This window comes from Lathamus discolor, chromosome 8, assembly GCF_037157495.1.
Source record: "Lathamus discolor isolate bLatDis1 chromosome 8, bLatDis1.hap1, whole genome shotgun sequence".
NCBI lineage: Eukaryota > Metazoa > Chordata > Aves > Psittaciformes > Psittacidae > Lathamus > Lathamus discolor.
The window spans coordinates 3,025,274-3,044,791 of record NC_088891.1 but is presented as its reverse complement, the minus strand read 5'-3'; the positions used below and the strand labels follow the sequence as shown (position 1 = coordinate 3,044,791).

General features: G+C 37.6%; 1 protein-coding gene across 4 annotated transcripts in view; it reads right to left on the bottom strand.

The window, feature by feature from the left end:
* DENND4A (DENN domain containing 4A) overlaps positions 1-19,518 on the bottom strand; it is a 52,953-nt gene that overhangs the window by 31,589 nt on the left and 1,846 nt on the right. For 2 of the 4 annotated variants that reach the window (XM_065688010.1, XM_065688013.1), the window contains exons 2-7: positions 12,663-12,749; positions 6,206-6,535; positions 5,354-5,603; positions 3,666-3,735; positions 2,003-2,172; positions 1,081-1,322 (exon numbers count right to left, since the gene is read on the bottom strand). In XM_065688010.1, coding sequence (XP_065544082.1) covers positions 1,081-1,322; positions 2,003-2,172; positions 3,666-3,735; positions 5,354-5,603; positions 6,206-6,513 — 1,040 coding nt within the window. In that variant the 5' untranslated portion in view covers positions 6,514-6,535; positions 12,663-12,749. Of the gene's footprint in view, positions 1-1,080; positions 1,323-2,002; positions 2,173-3,665; positions 3,736-5,353; positions 5,604-6,205; positions 6,536-12,487; positions 12,571-12,662; positions 12,750-19,518 lie in introns of all 4 variants that reach the window. The other 2 variants (XM_065688011.1, XM_065688012.1) reach the window with 2 other exon arrangements.

Below are 19,518 nucleotides of genomic sequence, written 5' to 3'. Positions count from 1 at the left end.
GGCTAGATACTATATTAACCTTGTGTGACAGAGTGTAGGTGTATTTGAACTATCCACAGTAAGTTGATCAGTCAGTTTACAAATCAGAATAAGCAAATAAATCTGTAAAATCAAAATTTATAGAATATTCATTTTATTTCCTTCTCATTTTATTACTTCATAAAAATCAAAACCCCAAAATAGTTCTGAGCTTAAAAAGAATAAAATCTTTTCATTTTTTTTTGGAAGTTCACACTGTCAGAATTTTAAAACAAGTACAGTAGATACAAAGTGGAATAATGAAGTGGGTAATAGCAAAAAATCCTCAATGCACAAAGTCTCAAAGAAGTTAGTATTGAAGTTTAATCTGAAAAAAGTTTGATGTGTAATAAAATATAAAAGCAAATAGTGAATTTAGAATCTGATGCACTGAAAAGTTATGTTAGCCCAGATGTGCTGAACAATATTACATATCGATTGCAAGTATCATAGATCATAGAACAGTTTGGGTTGGAGGGGACCTTCAAAGGTCATCTAGTTCCAACCCCCCTGCAACGAGCAAGGACATCTTCAAATATATCAGGTTACTCAACCACTTCTTGGATGTAAAGATTTTCTCTGCATTTTAAGAAGTGAAATCCTCTATGTAAGAAGGAAATTAGGTTTATTTATCACAAATAGAGGAAGATTACTAGTACAAAAAAAAATAAAATTCAATCTGCTTAATTACCTCTCTTTACAAACAGGCATTTGAAACCCCCCCAAAACCCACGTATTTCATTCCTCTACCTTAATATATGCAACATTAAGAAAGGATTTATGATCTTGCTCCTCCTAATCACGATGCTAAAGGGTACAAACCTAATTAAGAAAGGTTTTCTGAGACACTATTGCAGGCACTTAAATTACAAATAAAAACCTGGGTTTATTTGACAAAGTAGGTAAAGATACACTTAATCAGCAGAGAAAAGTGTTTAATCTTGTGTAGCCGTATTTAATGCTTGATGACTTAAAGTCAAATGGATATTACAGGAAACTTAGAAGTAAAAAAAGAGTTCTCATTAATTGAAACTGCTGTTACAAATCTCTAAAATTACTTACTTCTCAATGGGTAGGACATGTGGCCCAGAGATGGAGTAACGATACAGAAAGGTAAGAAACTTCTTGAAAGCATCAAAGAAAGGCCAGTGAGAGAGCAGACAGATGCATTTGTTTGTTTGAACTGTTCTGCATGTGTCTGACTTTCCCTCAGCAGCAGCTGCTAATCCCAGTTGAGATTTTTGTTTCTCTGTGAGATTTTCTTCAGGATACAGTTCATAAAACTGAATAGCAGCACCATATACCTGCAAACAACAGCAGATTTGAGTCAATAAATCTGCCTCAATCTTCAAAGCAATCTAACAAACCCAAACATGCAAGGCAAATCAAGTCTATATTATTGCTTGAAAAGTTACATTAATGCATCATCTTTTGAAGCAATATATTACGGAATATTCTTATGGCTGTGAAAACCCAGACTGTCTGTTATTTATTTAAAACACTTAATGTCATATGAGAAAGTGTAATTTGCACAACAATTTAAGTGAGAGAAAAAGAATGATTATAGAGAGTACCACTACAATTGCCTTTAAAGCTATTTTAGGACTCCTTTATACACAACTCAAAGCGGTATTATTCTGACATCCAATATGCCTTTTGGAACAAGTAAATACATGCAAGGTTGTTTCCATGCTTGCAATAAAAATAGTATACTCGTATGTAGACGCAGTCAGAATTTTTATAGCTCTCTAGTTTCAAAGGCCAACATGATTGGAAAGCAAAGGAGTACAGGTTTATATGACCAACAGTCCGGCAGTGAAATAAATACAAGTCACTCTTTAAATTAGGCTCTGAGAATTTAAGCTTAAACAAATATATTCAATTTGCCTATAAAAATATGCATTATCATCATCCTGAACAGATAAACAACTAAATTTTCAACTGAAATTATTAACAATTATTATTTTCTAAACTTTCAAAGTACCTTTTCTGCAGAAGCTCCAGTTAGTACAAATGTAGAAAAAACTGGGAGAGGGTATTTACTGTTAGATGGCCAACATTCAATCGTTGCACCCATAGGTAGACAAAAAAGAGGCACAGATTCTGGTAATGGGAATGATTCATAATCTTCTTCGGGGTATCTACATATTAATCCTATAAAGGCAATTTGCAAAGAGGCAGTTATGTATTTGTAACAGCTCATTCCATAAAAAATGCCCAGAAATATCATATATGAGCATACACTAACTTCAGAAGATCAGTAAAGCAGTAAATAATCAGGCATAGCAAATAACTGGAAAGGGGCAGCAAGCTTCCAATGCCTAAGAAGAAATCACCTGACTAAAACATTGGACTGAAGTCCCACTTTCTATCCTAGGAACTCTTCGTAACTATCTTTCTGCTTGCAGGTTGTGCGCACCTCAGCTCTTATAATAATTCACATTCATCACTGGTATGAGTAAAGATTTAAAATCTAGTTTAAAAACTGGTAACGTGGGTAATTGAGAAATAAAACTGATACCTTCAGTTCTGAATGCACATAATCCCTGCCAACAAAAGTCTCCTGAAAAATCTGATATGTTAGATATTAGATTATTATTTTTAATATCAATAGAATCAAGCCAATTAATTATGTTGATCCACTTCAACTGAGGATTCAGCTAATGTGCTATCAGACTAATGTGTTTAGACTTCATTTTAAACACAGCTGTAAAACACAAAGTTCTGAAGAGGCTCTTAGCATACAGGTCTTCAATTACATCATGGGGCTGCAGCAATCTAGCCTTTCCTGTTGCCAGCCCAAGGGACTCAAAACTGAGAGCAAATATTGTGGGAAGGTATTTAGGATTTCTCTGCATTAGAGCACACAATTGTTCTTTTCTAATATACAGTGAAATATTAATGAGCAATAAAAAACAGTAATCAAGAAGGGCAGTGGTCTTTTCCCACCCTCAAGAAGCAAACTTTTGTGCAAGCTACTACCAGGTGTGGGGCCTCTTCAAATTTCTATCTATTTACAGATTTTCTTCCACCTCTTAGTTAGTCCTAAACTACTGTTGTCTACAGACAGCAGCATCTCAAAGGGATACAAGTAAATTAATGCTTAAGTCTGAATCATGCTAATGACTTGCACTCAAACAAAATCAGGGCCCAACACATTTCAGCACAGCCATAGCAAATCTAATTCTGACTTATAAATAAAACAATGAAATAAAGATGATAGACAATCCAAAAATACTTAAAGAGCTCAGTGCCACTGGTGTGCAGGGCAGTGTGGAAGTCTCCAGTATCCTTCATTTTAAGGAACATTTTGATCACAAACATGCACCAATTTTTGCAGTATTTTCTTCTGCATACACACACACACAGATCCTTAAGAGTTATCAGCAACAGAAAAACAGAGATGGGTCACACACAGGTTTGTGAAACCCATCAAAACACAACTGAGCTTCCAACTATAAGCAAATTTTAAACCAAACTGTTTAGTACACTCTTTTAAAAGAATTCTTTGGGAAAAGAGCCTTTTTTTGGATAATGGTAAAACAGTGTCTTTGTCAAATAATCCTTCATAAAAATTCCTGTTGCACTAAAAACAAGTCTGTACACCCTGGCTTGAGGATTAAAAAAGCTAAATAGTAGTTACATACCAGCTTTATATGATATGGTGTTGGTTTTTGCCACAGACTTTTTATAACATAAATACACCGCTGAGCCCCACTGTAAAACAAAAGAAATTAATGGATTACATGACGAAATATAACAAAAGGATGTAACAGAAGAGAGTGAAGAAACAAAAGGATGTAACAGAAGAGAGTGAAGAAAAACCGCCTCTTCCTTGTTTACAAAGAACCATAATTTACACACAAAACCATACACCATTAAGATATAGGAATTTTGGACTGGCTACTCTATCCTTTCTGACAACAACACAATCATGTAACTGAAAGGAAAGCAGCTTGTTAGCTCCAAGCTAACCAACCCATGGCATATGTCTATAAACCGTGACTGGTTTATGGACTGAAGCATGACATCTGTAAATTCTTCTCCAAAACATTTGTTAACACAGCTACAGAATTTTAAGTACAATTGTAATCCATATAAATATTTAAACCTTTCTCCATTTTGTTGAACATCTGGATTAAGTGTGTATATGGACAGCTATACATACATCCATGCACACATTTATGTATATATACACACACACAGGGTGCAATGTTTCTGTTATTAACTGCATTTACATTACTTTAATACTTAATTCTTTTATGTCTACGTTTTTATTTTAACTACACTAATCTTTAAACCCAATTCCTTATTCCATCTCTGACTTCAGAGTCTGTGAAACACTGCAGCACAACATCAGAGTTCTTGCAGCTTCTGAGCAATTCTCTTTCTGGCATGGTTAGTATTTTAAAATACTTCTGAAGTTCTCTATTTCTGGACATGAATAAAGAACATGGAAAGCCACAGAGAAGACCAGCACCCTTTAAGGGCACACAAAGCTTTTACAGATGGAAGAAAAATAGAACAATTTCCATTAGACAGCACTCCCATAACCCAGTCAATACAGGGACTGGTAGAGCTGAAAAATCCATTTGTTAATCTACAGGCATTTATGTAAAAACAAGTACAGATCAATTTCCATGATCTTTTTTGCATGATACCACTTGCATATGTGGTCAGCAACCTCAGTGTGCTGACTTTTGAGGAACATACAAGAGCCAGCATACAGGGCTGCAGTTTTGACCAGGAGACACCTAAATATTAAGTTCTGCAATACAAAGTGCTGTGACACCTGTGTTTTATAGAAGGTCCAGCTCTGGAACTATATTAAGCGTTTAAAAAGGCTTAGTCAACAGCATCAAACATTGCTCACACGTAGCTTTCTTCAGAAAAGAAAAGTTTGTGAAACTGTTGAGGAGACTGACATTTATAAAACAGCAGTGGAGGTAACAGGAAACTTTAAACACAAACCTGAAGCCAGTTGCTAGATACAGGATTTCCATCACACCAGTAAGGATCAGTGTCAGAAACAACCATGTCTTTAAAACCTTCAGATATACACATAACGACACAACAGGTTCTTAAGAACTAATTCAAAACTGCTGAAGTCAGCATTTCCAAATCAGCACTAAAAAGATTTATTTGCTTCAAGACCTCCAAAGAGACTCTGTTCCAAGCAGGACCAAAGAAATGGAATCCTCCAACTCTTCAAAGATTTGATTTCTCTTTGGAAAGTGCTTATCAAAATTTGTCACTCTGAGAACTGTCACAAATACTCTACATGCATTACACCATTGAGTATCAAGTGTTCAAAAACCTAGATTTTGAATCTTACCATGCTGTTATTAAGATTCTTGTCAACCTTGCAGAATGTGTGTGGAGGGGTTTCTCCTTTACTTGGTATGATTATACATATATCCGTAACAGCCAGCGTGTTCAGTGTCATGTTTTCGGATGCTCTTCGGTAAGTGATGTACACTCGCTGTGATGAGGTACTGCCACTGATGTTAGCAGGCCGACCATAGGGAGTGGTTTGAATTATTTTACAGCCTTGCTTTACTCTTTCTTTCCCATCATATAAAACGCTAGTTGAAACAGGATGAACAAAAGGTAGATGGCACATCTTCTTTAAACACTTTGAATACTAATATTATACTAAGAACTATAACTAAATAGTACTAATTTAACAGCAGCTCTTGTCTCATCTCTGATCAAAACATGTTTATAGACTTCAGGTCAAACTATACCAAGCTGCTTACAGAAAAGCTTCATGTCAATAAAATACACTAGTTTCCTCAGGTATAATCACTTTAAAGTGTTACTGCAAGATAGTGTTATTTTCAATTCTATTAAAGATTCATTGCCTGATCCTAGAACCATCATACAACTCATCTCTTTTCAATCTGTATTAAATAGGTTAAGCATCTTATCTCAACCCAAATATATACACTGGAAATTATAAACGGCTTTGAAAACTCCAAAATGCAAAGGATTACAGTTGTCACTAAAATCCATTCAGCAGGCATTTCTCCTACCATACTGGTTACCGCTGAAGTCAACAAGTATCTTCCTGTTTAGAGTTTTGCCTTATACTAGAAAAGTATAAGATTTCAATAAATCTGCTTTATTTGCTCATTAGTCAAATTAAACTGCCAAAATCACCTACTGGAACAGAAAGTCCACTCACCCCAAATCAGTAAGCGGGGGCTTATCCCTTCCTCGGCGATAACAAAGGTACATTTGCGGTCCTACAAGACTGCCATTATTGAGATCTGCAGACAGTCCTGAGGGAGTAACATCTATACATTTATATCCCTGAGGAACTTCCTCCCCCAGAGATTTATTAAGTACTGTTACATCTGTAATAGGTTCTTTTGGTTTAGCAATTTTATGGCAAGCATCATTGAAGTGGATTTCTTCCTCTAGTGGTTTGGAAATATCTGTTAGTCCTGCGACAACAAAGTAGTCGGCAACACGAGCCCCTTTGTCTTCCATCTTCCATTACAAGATGCTTTACCTGGTAAGAAAGAAATAAGTATCAGTATGTTTAAAGGCAATTGTAAGATACCAGAAATAATAGAATTATATCTATCTTAAAAAAAAATGCAGTAACATAAATGAAAACACAATAGAAGAATACAAAAGAAATAGAGAGATCCATCATCAGATTATGTAACAGTTTTCATCTCTAACCACAACCTCTCTCCAATTTGGAATTCTGAACCACAGTTATGAGTTAATTGTTAAATCTTGGAATGGAAAACCCGAGTGGCCTCTTTTTGTTAACTTACACACCATAGTAACTGAACCAACAGGAACAGCAAAACGCTATCCAAAGTTTCACAAGTATTTCACTACTGGCGAGCAGTCTGAGCCAAAAAAGTTCTTCTGTATTTTGCATATAGTCTATTACCACACTCTGTTCACCGTAACAATGGTTCTTCTAAACCATGATGTGTAACTAATTCACTTTCTGAATATTAAACTTATATGCAAAGGCTGTCTTGATTATTCTAAAGATAAACATTTGCAGCTATGGCACCCCGTAAGATTTTACATCAGATACCAAGGTCAGATCTTGGAGTATTTTTGCAGGCTTAAAGTTGATGTAACATTGGTTTATACCATATGGCGGCCCAGATCCCCGATATGAACCTATCCACATCCAGCAACATACCAGTTTTTAATCCCAAACCTTTAAAGCGAGTCAACTTCAGTGGACTACAGACCACTGTGAAAGAAAAACATTCAAGACCACATGAAGTTTTTCATAATAAGAAGCAATACAGTCCCTGCTGTTCCAGTCAAATTGTGTGAGGAAATTACATTCTTCCTGGAACATATTGATTAGAAAAAATATCTTTATATATAATTCTTTCTGTATAGTTGTTTTGGGGCTCTTTTTGCAATGTTTTCTACCAATGTTGTAAATTACCTTCAGCACAGGACAAAATAGTATGTATAGAATGAAAAGATGTCCTTGCAAAGAATATGTGCACCACATCACAGGAGATTGAGTTTCCTTTTTTTCAGACACTTCAATACTATTGCAAGCCACTTAAATCCCATGTCTTATTTTCTTATTTAACAGCTTGATTTTGCAAGGAAAGAAAATACTTCCCGCTCTTTCATGGAACATTGAGCAATGGGCTAAAAACATTTATCTAAGTCACCCATATGTGCTGGAACCTCAGTAAAGTAGCTTCAGGAAGTTTACTGTCATCAAGTTCCAGGCTTTTTAAGCCAGACAAGACATTTAAAACTCCCTTTTGTTCAATTAATTTTGTTTGGGTGTAAAATTTTATTGCATAAGAAATTGTTGCAACACTCTCAAGAGCTTGCTAACATTCAAAAACCCAATCAACACAATTCGGAACAGTTTAAATGGCTGGTACAAGACTTCAGTCTTCAGACCACCTTTATTCTAGTTGCTTTATCTCCCTTTATTTTTTGTTCCAAGACCATCATGAGTTCAGGATTTTACCAACAAATTTTCATTAAAACAAGCAAAATAAATTTGGACATTGCTCACTGATATTGAGAAATACTAAGTCAGAAGTTGATACGGTGCATTTAATCAAATTGATTAAAGTTGTTGTAAGCTGACCTCAGATTTCCAGCACCAGTCACTGCTCCAGAAGGAACAATGTAAGCCTGTGCCTGACCACCACTATCAACCTCATCCACCAGCGCAAGAAAGGTAATTCCATCTTCCTGTTCTTATTTTATAGGTTGCTTGTATTTTGTTGCAGTAACTGACTTGACTGGTGACTTCTAAGCCACAAGGAAATGAGTAACAGTTTTAAGGTTACTTGCATTATTCAAAACACCAAGGAAAAAAAAAAACCAACTAAACCCCACCCCCCCCTAAATTATCCAACCTTCTTTGCTTTCTATAGGGTCAATAAGTAATATGGGACACTTCAGACCACATGACTACTGGGAACCAGCAATCAACATACAGTATTGTACCAGTTTGCAAACAACAGTTCAGCTTGTTTTCTGAGAGAAGAGAGAATGTAGTTGCAAAACTAAGCTGTATGTAACCTAAAATCAGTTATTTCAAAGCCATCTGGAATACATTACTCAGCAGTATATGAGATCAATAACTACAAACTCTAAACTTCTCCTTGAGTGATATAACTGAAGACACATTCAACCACTGCATATGCTGTCCATTATTTGACTGTACATCTGGCTTCAGCAAACAACAAATGCATGGGGAGATAGAGAAGCTTCATAAAGCAACTTTAAACTCCAGCAGAAGACCAAACACAAATATCTTCTAGCTACCATGACTGGAGTTCTAAATATTTTTAACATCAATAATTCTCTGTAAAACTTAACTATGTTATACTACATTTTAACTGGGATGAAAAGTTTCTGTCTTTATCAACCAGCACTCACTGGATAAGCTGTAATAGCTTTTTTTTAAAGCTACAATACACTGGCAAGCATTTGTTCTTTAGTTAAAAAGATTTAAAACACATCAGAGCATAAGCAGTTGCTTTTAAAAAGCATCAAGAAATGTAGAAAGAAAAAATAATAATGCTTCATAACAATGATCAGGAAAGAGCTATGGTCAAAGACTTCTTAGAAGTACTCCTCAAGAACTGCTGAGGAAGACACGGCTGGCTAAGTAAAATCTACCAACCAACCAACTTAAACTCAATGCTTACACCACCGTGAACTCTGGTGAAAGAGCTCTCTATTAAAAGACAGAAGGTAAACTGAAAGCTGGCAAGTCGTGCATGTTTGTGTATGAAAAATGCCCCACAATCACAAAGTAGCAGAAGCACCACAAAACTGAACATTGCCTTAAAGACGATGAGTTGGAAAAACAAAGTTCTGTTTTGTTCCTATTCTCAATAGCATTATTTTGCAAAGCTACACCAGTGTCTGGAGTGCTTGACAATGCCTTTTTAATTGAAAACTGGTTTAGTAATCAAAAGTTATACAAGCTATGACTCTTAAAATTGCAAGGCTTATACTTTCAGTGTACTAGCAGCATACCATTCCAGTTTAATTAGCCAAGACAGCATTACAACTAAAGACAGATACACATTATACTGAAGAATCATACCTATCTCACAAGCCTATTATTTATTTCATATTAAGTTTATCCTAAAATTCTTAAATTCAAACCTTCATTTATCCCCAAAAGCACTCTCAAGTAAAATCGGGACAAGCTCTCCTCATTTAGAGCCAGGTAAAATTAGAATCCCCTACGTACAAACAGCTGCTATCATATAAATTTGCTTCCTAAGGTTATAGCAAGTCATACAGAAGTCAGCAAATCTGTCATAATTTTAAGCAGATTTTACAGAAGGAGGAGGGAAGCTGATGATGCATCATTCATATCTGCCCCATCCCCGGCAGTGTTCAATGTTCAAGGCCAGGCTGGACGGGGCTTGGAACAACCTGCTCTAGTGGAAGGTGTCCCTGCCCATGGCAAGGGGTTGGAAGGTGATGAGCTTTAAGGTCCCTTCCAACACAAACCGTTCCATGATCTATGATGATTCTATGATCTTTGCCTTCGGATATAAAAGCTTGCAGCAAAAAATGCAATAAAATGCATAAGATACCAAATAGTTCAGTGGTATTTTATTCAAGCTAACTTAAGACTTTACTAAAGCTAGTGTGGTACTGAGTTTTCAACATCCATTTACGGTGAGAGCGGATTTATGCAAACTTTATGTTAACAGGCCCCAGTAAAAAGGTGTATAATGTGAGCTAATTCAGTGACAATCATTCTGTGAAAAGCAATTCATATAAACTGAAATTCAGACAAGCCTGAATAGTTTCTGTAGAAGCTGTTACCATGAAGGTATTCCAAAGCACATTGTGATTATGTATATCACACAGTACTGCAAGTCAGCTTGCAGGAAATAAAGCCAAACCCAAAACAAAACACACAACACAAAAAGTCACACTGCACAGCCGTGTTGCTTGAAGAATCAGGTCCCAGGTAAAATTCAACAACATTAACAGTGTCACAGTAAAACACAGCTACTATTGCTTCTCTACACATCAGTCATCTGGGGATAAAAGGCTGTACTTTGAAGACAACACTATGGCATCATAATCATAACCTCTTACAAAAGCCTCTGGAAATAAGTGCAATACACGGTCTTTGAGACATCCCATAATAATAACTTTTAATGGACTGTATATAATTAATACTACTAGAACTTAAATACCATAAACATCATCAAGAAACAAAATATCCTTGTGAATAGTAAACTGATTTGTAAGACAATATTAAACATACACAGACTTAGCAGATCATGGCTATATAAATGTGGGAGAACACTGGGCTTCTGGGATTTCTAAACATATGGGAACACGGGAAACAACCAGATAATCCTGCCGTAGATCCACAAACTATTCAGCTTGATTACTCTGCTGACCAACAAAGGGTAAGCTCAGTTTGATTGCTTATCCAATGTAATTTTTTAATAGCATCATATTGCTTCATAACCATTTTGCAAATTTGAAGTAATAGTTTTCTCTCTTTTCACTGTTGCAACTCATAGGTGCTGGCATTTTAGCAACTGGGCAAGAGAGATTAATCTGAAAAACAAGATCTGTGATCTAACACTAAGTCTAGTGCCAGTGTTAAAAGAGAATCAAACTGCTGCAAAGTGCAACCCAAGCTGCTATTACAAGAAAGATGATCAGGAGGTCTGCAGGAGCTCCCTGTGGCTGACCCTTTGGCGATAAAATGCTCGTGTGACTCGGATCTAAATTCAGAAAGCAGAGCATGTACGCTAACCTATTCTGCTTCCAATTTTTTATTTCTTATTTGCCATCAGCTATCTACAACTGTCACATAGAAAGCAAACAAAAACTGAAAGGCATGATTTTATACCTGCTCACGTATTTTCAGACAACTCAATCAGCGTCCAAGCTTTCTGAACAGATCACATTTTTCATTCAGACACTATAAGAGGGATGTACACATCAGCTTTTCCCTCATCACATGACCAGAACTAATGCGGATGTGCCGCATATTCCATCTGTGCAGCAGTAACTCAGAAGTACAGAGTTTACTATAGATGCACTACACCATTTCCAAGGAAAAAAGTACTGATATAACCCATACAGCTTGCTCCTACCCACGAACTATATAGAGGTATCTTGTAAGTGGGCTGCAGACCAGAAGAGCTCTAGCAGTGCCAGCTTCTTTCCAGAAGCCAGCTTTCCTAGATAGCAAAAAGGATTTACTTCTGTGCTTTTTGCATGTGCAAGAGCTTTGTGACCTACGAAAGACAGTGGTAAGGATCATCCAACTCCCTAACAACCTTTTCACCAGTCCAACTCTGGCAGACACAGAAACAACCACCACCTTCTAATCTTTTAATCTTGTTTTAATTCCCATTCCTGCCTCCATTTTTCTTTGAGAATATTAAATCACTTATTAATTTGAGTTCCTTATTAGGTCCTTATGCTGTCTAAAGCAGGTGACATTTTACTTTTTAGCCTGACTCCAAAGAGATGTGCTTGTAAACGAGGAACGAAGCTCTCCCAGTGTAGGTTGGAAACCAACACAGAGGCTCTGCAACACTTTTTTTTTTAACGAGTTCAAAGCTTTATTATAAATGGTGATTTATTTTTTTAAGCATTCATCATATAAGCACATTCCAAGTACTTCCTTCCTTTGAAGGCACATGAAAAGCAGTCAAACACACAAAGCAGTGACCAGTTTATAAAAATTGCCAGCAAAGTTCTAACAGTCCCTAGAGTTTCAGTCTCCTGTGTTACTGTATTATCCCATTCAAGTATGCTGCCAACACACAGAAATGTTGCAACTAGTCATGCAAGAGCAAAATGAAGTTAACTGGATCAGTCAGCCCTGCTATAGCTACCCAGAACCATTTCTTAGCCATGACACTGTACAAATCACATGAGAGCTTAACAGTCTTGAGACCATGAGAATAATGGCAGCTACACAGGGAAAAAACTTCACCTCATCCTTGTGCTTCCAAAGTTGCCTGGAACAATGACAGACGAGCCTTTTCCCCCCTGTGTTTCCTTTAGTAGCAAACAATCCTGGGAACAAAGCAGAATCACCTCAAATATCACAGGAATTCTCTCAAGCCAGAGCACAAGCCTCTTGAAAACTCTACCGATCTGCTCCCTACCTTTTCGTCAGGGCATTGCTTCTACCGCTTGCCTCTCTTGCTGTCAGCCAAGCTTTTAACACAGACTTCCTGTTAAAGTTTCATTCCCTATAGAAACAGTAAAAACAAAGATTGAACAACGTACACATTTGTTGAAAGTTATACTTGCAGCTCACTCCACTCACATTAAGTGAACATTGTGAATCCCTGTGGGACTCGCTTGCCAAGGCAACGTTACATGTCACTTAAGCATTAAAAAAAAGTACAAGAAACCAGATTTTAAAATTAAGAAACAAAGCATCGAGTTCTATGCTGCACTGATATATTAAGAACATGAAGAACATTTAGCGCTTCAAGAAAGAAAATATATGGTTGAGGCAGCCACTTCGAATTATTTCAACTCTTAAACTGTTTTCTGATGATAAATACCTCCCATGCCTATCTAGAAGCATTAGCCAGCTATGAAAGTGCTCTTTTAGCTCAATTACCTTTCCAAGTCTACTTCAAAACACTGTTCCTCTTTGCAAGATACTGATATTTAAGCAGCTCCTTGTTACTCCACAACTAGCAATACACATGTACTCTTCCATCTAGCCACCTCATTCCAATTCCCCATTCTTGCCCCTAGTGTGACAGTCCTCCTGCCATTTACTGCCATAATTCACTGGTTTTCTTCAGATGTGGTAAACACTACTATGATCACTTTTAAACACTGGTATGACCACAGACAGCTTCAGCTTGTGTTTTATACTGAAGCATGTGCAAGGCCTGTCCTACATTTAAACATTTTGAAGCAACAGCTTTCCACAACAGACCTGAGAATACCTCACTGGAGACAGTCTCAGACTTGGATCTCCCTGAACGACTCATTAGCACCAGGAAGGTGTAGTCAAAAATAAGCCTTGTCTAAAGGAGGCTTCCATCTCCCAAGACTTGGAGAACACTCTTTGAAGCTTATTGTGAGAAGACTTCAGAAAACAGAGCGTAACATAAGCAAGGCTGGGAAGAAACATCTCTAGAGAGGAAAAAAACCCTACACTAGGTTATCAGAACCTCAAGATTCTATTCATAACCCCAACGTACAAGACAATTGATTTCAGATCATGCAGAAGCAATCAGCACTGTTAGCGTTGCTCCTACAGCAAGGAGTGGGGGGTGACAGCCTGGAGAGCAAATCTAGCCCCTGATGCGTCTTTCTAATCCATACAGCACTGGTACTACTTCTTTACACACACAATACAGGACTAGTACCAGCTGAAATCAGCTACCCTCCACAGTAAGTGACTTTGAACATTTTTACACAAGACTGCCATGAGAGCTTGGAGCAGTAGCAATACGTATTTTTGTCTAATGACCCAGATCTGTAATATTAAGTTTCCAGGAGTGTCAGAAATTATAATTTCAGGAATCACCTGCAGAGCTGTAAAATGTCTAAGAAATGAGCAGCATTAACATGAATAATTTCCCCATGGACACTTCAAAAAACACATTTCCTAGTCAGCCATCTGGAAAGCCAATGAGGAAAGTTAAAGGGAAGAAAAATAAAAGTACACATTTAGGCATCACAAGGAACACGGCGAGAACTGCTGCCAGTGTACCTGCAGCATATGTAGATGGTATCTACAACTAGTTTACTATCCCGCATCAAGTAAAAGACCTACTTTTTCAAGAAACAAGGTGCAAACAACCTACATTATTACCCCATTACAAACAGAACTTCTCAGAGCACTTGCATTTTTCAGAAGGACTTGCCTATACTTTTTCTTCACATTTCCTACTGTTAAACAAAGGACAGCAACAGAGAAAGTTGCTAACAGACAGGGCTGAAGTGATCAGCTGTGTTGCTTTTTAGGCCCTGTTGTTGCATACATCTGCACTCAATAACATTAGACAACACAGTGACTAGTAAGAAGCCACTAGCCCCTGCTAAGCTGCCTTTGGTGCTGCATCAATAGTAGTTCTAGTGTGAAGAAACATAGTGGTATATTAAAAACACCCCAAACAAGAGAAACCCACATTGTCCTGCCCCTACATCACTGGGCTGGAATCACTGTCAAGTATTTCATGGGCCCATTCACAATCATCTCTACTAACTCATGGTTAACACACTCTGATCCAAACAGCTGAGGAGATAATCAAGAGAGCTCAAAAAGTTAACAACAAAGGATGTCTAAGAGGTGTCCAGGAAACAGAAAAGTGCTGGATAAGAGGACAAGCACAGAAAACAAGACAATGAGGTTGGGACCAGAAAATAGGAATGCAGGCCAAGGACTGAGGAACAAGCAGATTTGTTCAGCAATGGCTAGGAAGAAAGAAAAATTAGTCTTAAATTCAGAGGCTAATCTAGAGCCACTGGGATTGCTGCAGTCAGTGAGGAAGAACTGGCCACCAGGGTATCAAAGCTTAGAGAGAATAACTGGCAGGACGAAGGCAGGAAGAAACGGACTTCACCCCGAGGGAAAGACCAGGCATTTTCTGCATCTTCTGTACTTCCCACCATCACTCACCAAGTCTTCCATTTGCTTGCTCTTCATTGCTCTTTTTAGCCTCAATAAAATCTAAGCATTTACTAGGGGGGTTTAACAAGGCACAGGCTTAGGCGTTCATTACAGCTGTGCCACAGCAAAATCCCACAGTATTTAATCCTGCCTACAAAAACTCAAGAAAGAAATGTTAAATATCCCATGAGAATCATGACAGAGACAAATCTTAACAAAGACAGTTTTAAAGCTTCCACTTTTCTTTCTAGATTACAGTATTCATGGCCAAAAAGCACAAGCGAAGGATGGAAACGATTTCTGAAGTACAACTGTGTCTGTAGGGAGGGATGCAGAAAACAATTTATAGCAAATGAGGGGGAGGGAAGCCAAGGTAAGCACTATAAAATGTAAATATTACTCCATCCAAAACACAGTTCAGGAGGGCAGCTAGTCCGTATTTTTTGTAACTACTTATTATACAGCAACTTTTTAAAAGGAGAAGTCCCCCAAACAGAACATTCTATTTTCCTTGGCACAGTAGATAAAGGCAAATGAAAGCAGCAAATCTTCCAATTGTGAGCTTCAAACGCAAAATCTATCACTGAAAATGTCAAACTGCATCAGCTAAGAGTGACAGAAGCATCCTGCTTTTATTCTACTGTATTTGAACACACAGGACCACCTCAGTTTAGTTTGGAAGCCATTCTTAAAACTTTGAATTTATGGCATGGTGGATGGAATGAGAAGTGGGAATCGTTTCTAACATCTTTTTTGCTGCATTTAAAAACACACTTTAATTGTGACTTAGAACATTTGATGTTCTTTTTCCCTCTAGACAGCAAAAATGTCCAGCAAGATAAAAAAATGGGACTCAGCCATGCTGCAAATTACATATGCTGAGTGAATGACATGCATGAACTGCAACTGTGCAGCTATAACTGCTGTTTGCATATGAGCTACACCACACTGGGAAGGTTAAATGGAGAGATAACACTGACTAATACCTCCCTTATCTAGCAAATCTCTACATCCAAGTTGGCAAAATGCTCATCTACCCCACAAAAAAAAACCCAAAATCCCAACTTTGAGTGTACTGCTACCAGTTCAGCTACAAGTACATCTATCAACTAACATGCATTTATGTGATAGTTTCCCAGCCGGGTTAGCTAGCAAAGCAATACAAAGCAACATCAAGGCATCCCCTCAGTATCACAGTAAATTAGCTGAAGTGCAGTGATATGTTAAGGAAACTATGGCTTCAGGATTCCAAAGCCAGTTCAAGATACCTCTTTGTAACACAGAGCAGACATAGCTAAAAAACCTTTCCCCATCTTTTGGGCCACAATTATGAAACAACCATACCCTTAAAGGAAAGGCTGGAGTTTATCGAGTCAGGGTCACCTTATGTGCTAATATTTAGGAGAAAAGCATTCACAAAACTCACAGGTTTGCCCCTGGTGCTCTACAGAATGAAGCCTTCACCGTCCTGAACAGTTCAGCATACAAGGTAACTACAAGGTTGTAAAATTTGTTAGAATACTGCTCCTCTACTGGGATTTGACTGACAGCACTGTGCTGAGCCAAATTATTTTTGCACTTGCAGTATGTGGACAGCATTGCCTTTTTCACTGTCATTTTATAGTCACAATCTCACACAGACACACTTACTGACATATGGAAGCTACCAGAGCTGGACCAGCTCCTGATCTTGGTTGCACAACTGAAAATCATTCCTTAACCCACAGGTTTCTGCTGAAGCTCAAGACAAAACCAAAACTGAAGAATCCAGCCCACTGTGCCCTTCTCCTTGTTAGCATAATGCTTGCATGCGACCAGAGGGGGTTTTCCCGGGGACTTTTTCATTTGCATGTATGTATATACAACTTACAACACAAACTTATGGCTTGTCCACTTTTATTTTAGATGGCTAAACTGAAATAATTTTATTAGTTAGTATTATGTATATTTCTAACAGTGAAAATTTACAGTAAAAATTAAATAGTGAGGATATCATTGACTAACTTACTTCTAACACTCCTCCTTACTCTTCACATCCTATTTTTATACCACAGTTCCTCCTTCTTTCACACACATACCCACCCACAACCTGTTATTGCTTATTTCTATTTCATTCTGTTTCAGCCTCTACAATAACCCTGAATTCAAGACATAACATGAAAGTACACTTTGAAAAGGTAAAAAAATGACATTTAAAAGAATAGGGCCATCACTTTCTCAAGTCTTTCATTTCCACTTCTCATCCACAATTTCCTTCTGGTGCTGTTTCTGAGCTCTTTAGGGAAGTACCAATGACTACTTCTGCATCATAGACTGTTACTAAAATGACTGCTATAGATCTAACCTCTCAGCACCACTGCCTTGTGTAGCCTTCACTGTATGTTTTAATTTTGACTCTATAGTCTGTGGAGGCACTTTATAAACGTACATATATGAGCAGAATGTTTTCACATCAGTGACAGACCAAGCTTCCAGACCAGGCAGAGACTAATCCTGAATTGAAGAATAGCAGAAAATACCCAAAGCTTATTATGCAATATAGCAAAAAACCTTGTTCACTTTAAGTAATTACTTGGTCATTACCACTGTTAGAAAGAGTTGATTTTAAGTAGTTGAACAGTAATGATACATTCACTGTTTATACATATTCTCCTCCTACCTGCCTCAATCAGAGCAAGGCATAACTGGCTTAGCTTCAAGAGGATTTACTGCTTTTAGTATGACATAACATTTCTATCATGATTTATGCTCACAGTAGCAAAGATTATTTATATATGGAATTGATATATAATGGAAAAGATGCAGGGCCTTTTCTGTCCTCTTGCCTAAGACCACCCAGTGAGTATAGCAGAAGGATGAGGGAGAAGTACAACTCAGCCCTCTAAACCACACCTCTAGCCTTGCTTTTTGTGCAAGCTCAACCTACACTTTCCTCAAAAGTACTGGATCTTTACAGGGTTTGGTTTTAGGGGACTCTGAAGGGGAGGGCAGGCTGGCTGGGTTTGTTTTGGGGGTTTTTTGACAGTCAGCATTAAAAATAAAATAAAAAATGAAATATCATTACATCACAGGAAAGCCCAATTAAAATACTTTAACAAACAACAGAATCATACTGGAAATATGCCAACCCACATAAACTGCATCATGTCTTGTTAATACACTTAAATAGAAATTACTTTGGTGTCTTTTTTTTGGTCCTTTCCTCCTCCTTCTAAGAAGTATCACAGTTCTTTCCAGGAATCTTCAGATCAAATACCTTCAAATCCACAGCTACAGATGTATCAAAAGCTGAGCTACTGAACCCTCTGTCTGACAGCGGGATACTTGGAAATCACAAACACCCCAAACCTTATGTTTCAACAAGGTTACATTGACCTTTTTCTTTTTAATCCAACATGAGTTGTGCAACAATTTATCCTCCAACCTTTTGGTCATGCCGACACCATATTTAAAAACTAAGGTCAAAGTTGACTAAAGGACAATGAAGGGAAAGAAGACTCCCTACAAGTCTTCATTTCAGCAGAGATTTAAGACTGAGAAAGGTTTTTATTAAGTAGCTGTTGTACTATGTCCTTTCCATGAGCACAACAGTTTCTACAGCCACTGCTATAAAAAGCATTGCAACCTACTATGACTTGCAAAATTAACTCCAACTCAGTTGCTAGGAAGTAGGATGGGAACCGAAAAGGGATGTCAACTATTTAAGTGATGCTGCAAATTTCTTTTTCTCGTTTTTAAACCTCAAGATTAACAAAGCCCATTACCATTATTCAGCTCAGTCTAGATACCATCTTCTCTATGGAAGAGTCACAAGACAGTTTCCTCTCGCTATCACACACTACAGCAGGAATCAAAACCCTACCGATTAAAAATTGCCAGACTGAACAGTGGTGCCCACAATACTTCTGGAAGAGTTACACAGAACACTAGTATTTGTTAGGAACCTTCCCAAGACACCCCCATTCTCTTCAGATCACGAACTCAGCTCTACTCCTGCCTTGCTACTTTCCCTTTCAAACACATATTTTAAACAGGACTAGGTTATTTACACTGTTCCCAATGCTTGACCTGAATCAGCCAAGCTCACCTGAGCCCTATAGTATGCACCAGGCTATGTCAATATTTGTGCTTTTACTAACTAATAATTAACTCTGGCCACATTGCTACAAAATTGCCAATATTGCCATTAATGCATACAGAAATACCATTAAGGGCCATAGTGGTGTTATATCCCAGTAAAGCATACAGAGCAAGCTGCTCACCAGAAATGCAGACCTGCAACCACACTGCTACTGAAAGTATGAAAACTCAAACATATGAGCATCCTTAACAGTGGAAAAACATTTCAAAGTAGCCCTTATTTTAAAAGCTGGTCCTAG